The sequence below is a fragment of the Homarus americanus genome, unplaced genomic scaffold (genome assembly GCF_018991925.1).
Source record: "Homarus americanus isolate GMGI-L3 unplaced genomic scaffold, GMGI_Hamer_2.0 scaffold21914, whole genome shotgun sequence".
Classification (NCBI taxonomy): domain Eukaryota; kingdom Metazoa; phylum Arthropoda; class Malacostraca; order Decapoda; family Nephropidae; genus Homarus; species Homarus americanus.
The window spans coordinates 2,171,188-2,181,401 of NW_024719665.1; the positions used below are offsets into that span (position 1 = coordinate 2,171,188).

Genomic DNA, 10,214 nt, shown 5'->3' on the forward strand with positions numbered 1-10,214 from the left:
TGGGTGGCTAAGGTGGGTGGCTGCTGGGTGGCAGAGGTGATGTGCTGCTGGGTGGCAGAGGTGATGTGTTGCTGGGTGGCAGAGGTGATGTGCTGCTGGGTGGCAGAGGTGATGTGCTGCTGGGTGGCAGAGGTGATGTGCTGCTGGGTGGCAGAGGTGACGTGCTGCTGGGTGGCAGAGGTGACGTGCTGCTGGGTGGCTAAGGTGATGTGCTGTTGGGTGGCAGAGGCATGTGCTGCTGGGTGGGCAGAGGTGACGTGCTGCTGGGTGGCTAAGGTGACGTGGGGTTGCTGGGTGGCAGAGGTGACGCTGCTGGGTGGCTAAGGTGGGTGGTTGCTGGTGGGCAGAGGTGACGTGCTGCTGGGTGGCAGAGGTGACGTGCTGCTGGGTGGCAGAGGTGATGTGCTGCTGGGTGGCAGAGGTGATGCTGCTGGGTGGCAGAGGTGATGTGCTGCTGGGTGGCAGAGGATGTGCTGCTGGGTGGCAGAGGTGACGTGCTGCTGGGTGGCAGAGGTGATGTGCTGCTGGGTGGCAGAGGTGATGTGCTGCTGGGTGGCAGAGGTGACGTGCTGCTGGGTGGCAGAGGTGACGTGCTGCTGGGTGGCTAAGGTGACGTGGCTGCTGGGTGGCAGAGGTGACGTGCTGCTGGGTGGCAGAGGTGACGTGCTGCTGGGTGGCAGGTGATGTGCTGCTGGGTGGCAGAGGTGATGTGCTGCTGGGCAGCAGAGGTGATGTGCTGCTGGGTGGCAGAGGAGGTGTGGCTGCTGGGTGGCAGAGGTGACGTGCTGCTGGGTGGCAGAGGTGATGCTGCTGGGTGGCAGAGGTGATGTGCTGCTGGGTGGCAGAGGTGACGCTGCTGGGTGGCAGAGGTGACGTGCTGCTGGGTGGCTAAGGTGACGTGGCTGCTGGGTGGCAGAGGTGACGCTGCTGCGGCTAAGGTGGGTGGCTGCTGGGTGGCAGAGGTGATGTGCTGCTGGGTGGCAGAGGTGACGCTGCTGGGTGGCAGAGGTGATGTGCTGCTGGGTGGCAGAGGTGATGTGCTGCTGGGTGGCTGAGGTGACGTGGCTGCTGGGTGGTTGAAGTGAGGTGCTGCTGGGTGGCTGACGCGAGGTGCTGGGTGGCCAAGGTGCGCTATTGTGTGGCAAAAGTGACCTATTAGTTGGCCGACGTCAGTTGTTGGGCGGCCAAGATCAGTTGCTGGGTGGCAAAGGTCAGGTGCTGGGTGGCCGAGGTCAGGTGAGGTGCTGCTGGGTGGCTGACGCGAGGTGCTGGGTGGCCAAGGTGCGCTATTGTGTGGCAAAAGTGACCTATTAGTTGGCCGACGTCAGTTGTTGGGCGGCCAAGATCAGTTGCTGGGTGGCAAAGGTCAGGTGCTGGGTGGCCGAGGTCAGGTGCTGGGTGGCCGAGGTCAGGTGCTGGGTGGCCGAGGTCAGGTGCTGGGTGGCCGAGGTCAGTTGCTGGGTGGCCGAGGTCAGTTGCTGGGTGGCCGAGGTCAGTTGCTGGGTGGCCGAGGTCAGTTGCTGGGTGGCCGAGGTCAGTTGCTGGGTGGCCGATGTGCGCTATAAGGTGGGTGATATGACCTGGTGTTAAGGAGCTACTGGGTTGTGCTCAAGAGATCCTGAGAGAAGATAATTTCGAAAACGTACAATCGGACTTAAGTAGATGCGCATAAGAGTAAGCATTTAATCTCCTCCCGGTATACGAATTCATCTGTTAGCATATTAATGGTATATTATTAATATCTAATATACTTCAGGTATGCGATTTCAACTCTTAGTATGATAATTATATACAATTCTTGAGTTTAATTTTCTACTGGTATGTGATTTTTAAAGCATTAGCGTAATGTTAATTGATTATTTTATTCTTTATATATTCCAAGCTTCAAGAGATCTAGAATTTGGAATCACCTAAAGATTAGCCTCCTGTTTACTTCACCTGCTGATTAAAAATGATAACAGGTGAAATAAAATGGAACGTTAATCTTGAAGTGATCCAAAAGTTTTATGCTTAATATATATCGTTATAACACTCTAAAAAATTTCAAAGTTAAAAGGCAAACTATGAAGTATGTTTTTATGTTACTTGATAGTGAGAGAAGTTGGCCCATAGTGTTAAATCACCTGGTGTACCTACAATCAATGGCAGGTATGGGAGTTGCAGGCACCATACCTTAAGAATTATAATCAATGTATCGGTGTTAATGCTTCGTGCCACAGTCCGCAGGCATATCATGTTCCTGGGTCGTTGTGTAGTACAGTCTGTGTGTGTGTGTGTGTGTGTGTGTGTGTGTGTGTGTGTGTGTGTGTGTGTGTGTGTGTGTGTGTGTGTGTGTGTGTGGTCATATACGAGATATCAGCTCTTAAAAAAATAAACATTTTACTGGAATTATCTATAAAATAAATTAATAATACAAATCTAAAAAAAATCAACGTAAGAAACGAAAAATAAATGAATCTTGGTTACATTAGATCTTGTAAGAATATTAGTTAATTATTTATATATTGTTGTCTTCTTGATTCTTATTCTGATGTGAATTAATGTTCTTCGTCCATTACAAATCATGTTTATAAATCAAATCGCAATAAACACAAAATTTATCGTACAGAATATTAAGAAACAGTTTATTCATGTATGATATAAAACAGGAAATTTATGATGGAAAAAAAATCGGTGGTACACAATGTATTACAAGTATTATTTTGGTTAAGAAGTCGTAGTAAATCGTAACGGAGCGACGAATGATTATGTGAATGGTAATTATAATATTCTCGTAAATATATTGTTAAGAGTCTTCAGGGAGTCTTATGCAAGGTAGCTCAAGGATTTTAAACTATTTTGATAAAGTTGATATTCTACTATTACTACTACTACTACTACTACTACTACTACTACTACTACTACTAATAATAATAATCTTAGTATGAAGATATATTTTTAGGCAGTAGATTCTAATTAGTATATAATGTTCGAGTATTTATCCTACTTCTTCCTCTCCTCTCTTCCTCCTCCCCCTTCTTCTATTCCTTCAACTCTGTCTTCCTCGTCATTTCTCTTATTTTTCTTATCCTCGGTCTTTCCCTCCCTTTCCTTCTCCCTTTTCGTATTCTCCTCCTCGTCTTCATCTTCCTCCCTCTCCATCACATAGTAGTTCCTCCATAACGACAGGTAAAGTATGCATGGAGCCAGGTGGGGTAGCTGGGCACCTAACATTATGCATCACTAATAAAGCACTATGTGACGAATTGTTTTCACACCAGACGTCTGTGAAATTTCATAATAAAGCAAAAAGTTGCTTAGCTTGATTAATTTCGACGCTGCGGTGGGTCTCTTACGAGCCTCTCAACACACATAAGGATCTTAAGCCTTAGGTACCGAGGCCTTAAGGCGGAATATGTTATGTCTTCAAAATATGGACTGGCTGGGGCTGCATTTCGTCTCGCAAGGAAGGTTGTGTTTACCCATAGCTTAGGGTAATCCACTGTCTAAAACCATGACATTTGTTTGACATAAAAGGTTGTGTACCACGTTTGTCTTCTTAAATGTATCTGATTACCTCTCCTTCCCTGCCACGATGCACTCGTCTGCTACGCGTTGAACTGTGAACTATTATGACGAATGAGGAACCTGTCCACGTTCTCTTCCTCAAATACCTGTGATTAGAGGAACCAAAGGGTTTGTCATTAGGACCTACGGAGGTACACGACTTAGTGAGGGCTACCATCCCGGCCTGCTGGAACGAAAGAGCGAGCCTACAGCGTGACCGACCCAGCCTGGCGGTGGCTCCTACAGGTGAGATGATCCTTGTGGACTCAGGGACATGGTCATGGGAGGGAGGGAAGGAGGGAAGGACGAGAGGGAAGAATGGGGGAGGAAGAAAGGGAGGGAGGGAGGAGAGAGATGAGGAAGAAGGGACTGGGGAGCGATGGAGAGAAGGAAGGGAGAAAGTTCCTAAGGACACTCGTATTAAGTAAAGGAAAACCTCTGCCTCCAAAAACAGAACGATATTTTGTCATTCTTACCTGAAATCTCCCTTCCAGGTGTGTTTTTATATTACCACACCTCCTTCAAAACCCTTCTTTATATTTTGGTTTACTGTAACTAAACATTCATTTATCTTCAACATTATACCAAAAGGTTGAAATAGAGCTTTTTTTTTTTTACTCTTTTGTTTATACGCGGAATTATTATGTTCCGTCAACTACTACAATACTGCGAGTCACAAACATCACCTGAGTTTGATAAATATAAACATTAAAATGAAATGAAAGGATAAGGTAAGTAGTGAGGAAAGAAGGATAATGGTGAGGGGTGAGGAAAGGAGGATAATGGTGAGGAGTGAGGAAAGGAGGATAATGGTGAGGAGCGAGGGAAGGAGGATAATGGTGAGGAGTGAGGGAAGGAGGATAATGGTGAGGAGTGAGGAAAGGAGGATAATGGTGAGGAGGAGAGGAAAAGGAGGATAATGGTGAGGAGGAGGAAAGGATGGATAAGGGGCAAGAGGAAAGAAGGATACGTGGAGGAGTGAGGAAAGGAGGATAATGGTGAGGGTGAAGAAAGGAGAAGGATAGGCTGGTTGTGTTTGGGCAGGACATGTTCAACGAAGAGAAGAACATAAGCTGATAAGGAGAGAAGGAGGGAAGAAACAGGAGGAAGAAGAGGAGGAGGAGAAGAGAAAAAGTAAAGGTGCTTAACTTATCCTTCTAACTAACACCTCCTTTCAACCATTTCGTCCCCCCCCTTACCAATGTGTGTGTGTGTGGTCGTTGTTGCAATCTCACCCTCAACGACTCTTGTTATACTTATTTGGCTTTTATATTTCCCAATAACCAACCTCCAGTACTTGTTCCTCTCTCTCTCTCTCTCTCTCTCTCTCTATTAAGTAATTTCCAGTAATCCAGTTAATTATTGTTACCTGTAGTCTTATGATCAATCTTTATCTTACTTTAATCTTATGTTTATCATTGGTAAAAAAAATAATAAATTGTAAGATTATTTCATTCTTATGTGTATTTTTTTTTCATTTTCTTTAGAGTGAATATTATTAAAGATTTTGGTATGTTCAGGTTGTAGGGTGGTAATGCCTAATGATCTGGACGAGCTATGAACGACCTCATCCACAATTTGAGAGCTGCCAGCGAAATAATTTTTGATGGCAATTAGTTTGGAATGATCGATGTTTAAACTCGTAAATTCCTACGTAAATAGCTGGGAGTTAGGGCGAAACCTTTACTTTATCAATTAAGAGAGGAAGACTGACTAGGAGGCGTGTAATACCAGCTTATGCGTGACGTACCGCTCCAAAACTTTTCATTAATCCATTTTGAGTCGAGTGTATACCACAGTCCTCCTCTGCCTGACTTGCTTCACATCTTGCCTCCCTTGTGAATTATCTGTTTGTTGATGATAAAGCGGTGACTTAACTGGCGGCTCTAATCATTACCCGAGTCAGTGGTGGCGGCGGAGGGTCCACACCAACAGCAGAGCAAGAAGAAGAAGTTGTTGCTAATTCGACAATGAATCTCGTGTGCTCGACTGGAAAAACTTGGCATTTATCACCACTAAGAATGTTCCCCAAGACACTGTTATGAAGGAGCTGTACTCTCTCTCTCTCTCTCTCTCTCTCTCTCTCTCTCTCTCTCCCTGGCTACCACGTTTCAACCCTTGCTCCAGGATTCTCCGGCAGGAATGTTGGAGAGAGGTTGTTGGAGAGAGGTTGTTAGAGAGTGGCTGTTAGATAGAGGTTGTTAGAGAGAGGTTGTTAAAGAGAGGTTGTTGGAGAGAGGGTGTTGGAGAGAGGTTGTTAAAGAGTGGTTGTTGGAGAGAGGTTGTTGGAGAGAGGTTGTTGGAGAGAAGTTGTAACTGCTTTTAACTTTCCTATTCTTCAATATTCAAATAAATAAAACGAGTCTTATATAATTTAAGACTAATAATTCGGGTTGACAGTACGATGAGGGTGAGGTGGTGGACTAGTGGGGAGGGTGGTGGACTAGTGTAGAGGGGTGGTGGATTAGTGTAGGAGGGGTGGTGGGACTAGTGTAGGAGGGTGGTGGTACTAGTGTAGGAGGGTGGGTGGGACTAGTGTAGGAGGGTAGGACTAGTGTAGGAGGGTGGTGGACTAGGTGTAGGAGGGTGGTGGACTAGTGTAGGAGGGTGGTGGATCAGTGTAGGAGGGGTGGTGGACTAGTGTAGCAGGGTGGTGGACTAGTGAAGGGTGGTGGACTAGTGTAGAGAGTGGTGGATTAGTGTAGGGAGGTGTATTAGTGTAGCAGGGTGGTGGACTAGTGTAGGGAGGGTGGTGGACTAGTGTAGGAGGGGTGGTGGACTAGTTCATAGCAGGGTGGTGGACTAGTGTAGGAGGGTGGGTGAATTAGTGTAGCAGGGTGGTGGGACTAGTGTAGAGGGTGGTGGACTAGTGTAGGAGGGTGGTGGGACTAGGTGTGCAGGGTGGTGGGACTAGTGTAGGAGGGTGGACTAGTGTAGCAGGTGTGATCAGTGTAGGAGGGTGGTGGACTAGTGTAGGAGGGTGGTGGACTAGTGTAGGAGGGTGGTGGACTAGTGTAGGAGGGTGGTGGACAAGCGCTTACTTTCCTACACTGTAACACCGACACAAAATGGCTGCTGTTGTGTTCTCTTCGCTGGCCCAGGATTTGTAGCTCATCACAACTACACTCTCCCACACGGTGATGCACGAACAGACTGAATAAAGTAGGTCCCAGTGTTGTTAGGTTAGGTTAGGTTAAGGTTAGGTTCAGGTTCAGGTTCAGGTTAGGTTAGGTTCAGGTTAGGTTAGGTTCAGGTTCAGGTCAGGTTAGGTTCAGGTTAGGTTAGGTACAGGTTAGGTTAGGTTAGGGTCAGGTTAGGTTCAGGTTAGGTTCAGGTTAGGTCAGGTCAGGTTAGGTTCAGGTTAGGTTAGGTTCAGGTAAGGTTCAGGTCAGGTTAGGTTAGGTTCAGGTCAGGTTAGGTTCATGTTAGGTTAGGTTCAGGTTAGGTTAGGTTAGGTTCAGGTTGTTGGTGGTTCTCATCGAAGAGATTTGAACGAGATTAAAGTGAGATTTACGCCGACGGTGCTACTCAATGTCAGATCAGCGCTTAGCAGCTAGGAGGCAGGTTTTTGCTTGCTCATTATGAACCAAAGAGATTATTGTCGTCGACTTTTCGGAAGATTAGAGGCTGAGAGGAGAAGATTCTGTGAAATTCCTGGATAAAAGTCGATGTAAATTATGGTTTATCTGTGAGTGATGCAAATTGTGTTGCCTCAGATGGTAATTATCTCGCGTTTTACTTAGTCCAATTAGCTGAATGTCGATCAACTGGACAATAACCAAAATGTAAAAATATAATGAGAACATTCACTTGCCTTCATATCCACCGTCAGGAGTATATATCCCGTCATGCAGGCTATAGGAAGAGCTTACTCGAGGATAATGTAACAAAAGCGATCCCCCAAATCGACAATTTCTTACCAGGCTGAGAGCTACAGGTACAAAAACACGTCCATTAATACGAGAACTGATTAAATCAAATGTCTTTCCTCATATCATTTAATTAAACCTAAACGTAATGTTGATTTAAATTTTCCTGAACGTCATCTTTGTATCTAAATATAAACCATTTCTTCATAAGACACGACTTTTTTACTTAGCTCTCATAAAACAGATGAATTATGTCAGGTTTACCACAATATTAACCAACTTATGACTTTTATATTCCCAGCCGGCTTGTTCTGCGGCGGTAAGGTCCATGTTGTTAAGAAATTCTGGCTCTGTTGTAACCAGATGACTTACACCAATATATTATGGCGCCGCCTCGTAATTCCCTCCTCCAGGTAAATAAAGTCTTTTCAAGCATGATATTATATTGTACAACACTCCGCTGAATCATAACCCCATAAACACACACCCTGCAACACATTCCCCGAAACACACCCCTGTGAAACACATCTCTTTATAAAATTCCTTTAAAACACAACCCCTGCAAGACACTCCCCCGAAACATACTCTTCAACACTCACGCTGCAACACTCACTCAAAACACAGCTCCTGCAATAATACCCATACCATATTTCTGTGGCAATATTTCCAATGCAATACTTCACTGCAATACGACCTCAACGTATCCCCTCTTAACACTCTTCCGATAACATTCTTATATCATGTCACCCTCAACACGCCACACCACGAGACACAACACAACAGACTACAAGACACACCACACCTAACCTACATTCATTCCACCAATCAATGGACTGCAATTGTGAAATGCAAGAGTTCTTAACATCCCTAAAGCACTGCCACTGTAACACTTGCTCCTGTAACGCTTGCCCCTCTAACGCTTCCCCCTGTAACGCTTCCCCCCCTGTAACGCTTCACCCTGTAACGCTTCCCCCTGTAACACTTCCTCCTGTAACACTTCCCCCTGTAACGCTTCCCCTGTAACGCTTCCCCTGTAACGCTTCCTCCTGTAACACTTGCTTCCTCCTGTAACACTTGCCCCTGTAAACACTTGCCCCTGTAACACTTCCTCCTGTAACGCTTCCTCCTGTAACCTTCCTCCTGTAACGCTTCCTCCTGTAACGCTTGCCCCTTCCCTGTAACACTTGCCCCTGTAACGCTTCCTCCTGTAACGCTTCCTCCTGTAACACTTGCCCTGTAACACTTGCCCTAACACTTGCCCTGTAACACTTCCCTCCTGTAACACTTGCCCCTGTAACCTAACCTTCCTCCTGTAACACTCCCTGTAACACTTGCCCCTGTAACACTTGCCTGTAACGCTTCCTCCTGTAACACTTGCCCCTGCAACACTTGCCCCTATAACACTTCTCCCAGTAACATTTGCCTTGTAACACTTGCCCTGTAACACTTGCCCCTGTAACACTTTCCCTGCAACACTTCCCCTGTAACACTTCCCCTGTAACACTTTCCCTGTAACACTTACCCTGTAACACTTGTCCCTGTAACACTTCCCCTGAAACACTTCCCCTGAAACACTTCCCCTGTAACACTTCCTCCTGTAACACTTCCCCTGAAACCCTTCCCCTGTAACACTTCCCCTGTAACACTTGTTTCTGTAACACTTCTCCCTGTAACATTTGCCCCTGCAACACTTGCCCCTGCAACACTTGCCCCTGCAACACTTGCCCCTGCATCTCTCTCTCTCTCTCTCTCTCTGTAACAAATTAAAAATCAAAATTTTATCTACAAATAGCAAAGAAAATAACACTAAATCACCTCAAAGAACATATACAATAACCCCCCCAGGTGATTGATGTATCGTAACTGTGGCGCCTTAACCTATAGTGATCAAGAAACAGCTCTCTCCTTCATTAGCAATTACTATGAACGTTCTGATTAAGAGATATATGAAGTCACATGAAAAAAGTCCTACAAAAAGATTTCTTAGTGGAAAGTGAATATTGAATGAAGGTAAAAGATTGAGTATAATTACTTGGCTGTGTTAACAAGGGTTGGATGAGATGGCGGGTGGGTGTTGGTGCAGTAACTTACCACCAGATAACAAGTCTGGTCGAGTGAGTGATGAGAAGATGTCTGTTTTGTCACCTTTGTCACAGGGTCCTCAGAGGAATCTTTATTAAGACACTCCATGAAAATAATAATAAACAGGACACGTGATAGTTTGACTCCTTAATATGCATAAAACCTGACGAACACAGGACAGGTTATTGAAATTATGAGAGATTCAACCAACAGGTGTGATCGAGGGAGGGAGGTGTGGTGATAAGTCGTATCTACACAAATGCATGGGTGGAGTTTAGTCAAGAGGTGGTGAAGGATTAACTCCGTGGTCAAACTTGTGTGTAGATAAAGGATTTGTTGTGCTATTATGTGTGTTGAGAGCTTCCCCCTTGATCGTAGTGAGGAGTTACGGCGGCTGGCAAGGTTAGACTACCTTAATTAGAGACACAGATAGGATAGCCAACACACCGGGGCTTGGTTGAGGCATAGAAAGATAATACCCACAGAGTCGTTAATATTAATTACAAGTATGAAACAGAGGTGGGAGAGTCTTAAGAGAAAAATCCACATTACTAATAGAAGCAAGGTGTTGTATACGATAGGAGACGAGATAATGTAATAATGAGGCTCAATAATTAAAGATTAGAAGACTTCGACCGTTTGCGTGTCTGGGTAACTTATTCGGCCGTAAAGATTGACGATGAAGAGATAGTTTAGTTTGGTCACAACAAAGGTCGG

General features: G+C 45.4%; 1 protein-coding gene across 1 annotated transcript; it reads right to left on the minus strand.

Moving 5' to 3' along the window:
- Positions 1-320: 320 nt before the first annotated feature.
- Positions 321-3,724, minus strand: LOC121860238 (mucin-2-like). The gene is made up of 3 exons (XM_042357326.1): positions 3,557-3,724; positions 1,324-1,559; positions 321-1,113 (listed from the first exon to the last, which is right to left on the minus strand). The coding sequence occupies exons 1-3, from the start codon at positions 3,722-3,724 to the stop codon at positions 321-323; spliced, it is 1,197 nt and encodes a 398-aa protein (XP_042213260.1).
- Positions 3,725-10,214: the final 6,490 nt, after the last annotated feature.

What these genes read in the sequence shown, in the direction of transcription:
- LOC121860238 (XM_042357326.1), bottom strand. Translation starts at nt 3,724, where the DNA reads ATGGTAGCCCTCACTAAGTCGTGTACCTCCGTAGGTCCTAATGACAAA. An exon ending in ATCGTGGCAGGGAAGGAGAG is followed by an intron (nt 1,560 to 3,556) that starts GTAATCAGATAC and finishes CCCACCTTATAG; the next exon opens with CGCACATCGGCCACCCAGCA. An exon ending in TTGGCCGCCCAACAACTGAC is followed by an intron (nt 1,114 to 1,323) that starts GTCGGCCAACTA and finishes TTGGCCACCCAG; the next exon opens with CACCTCGCGTCAGCCACCCA.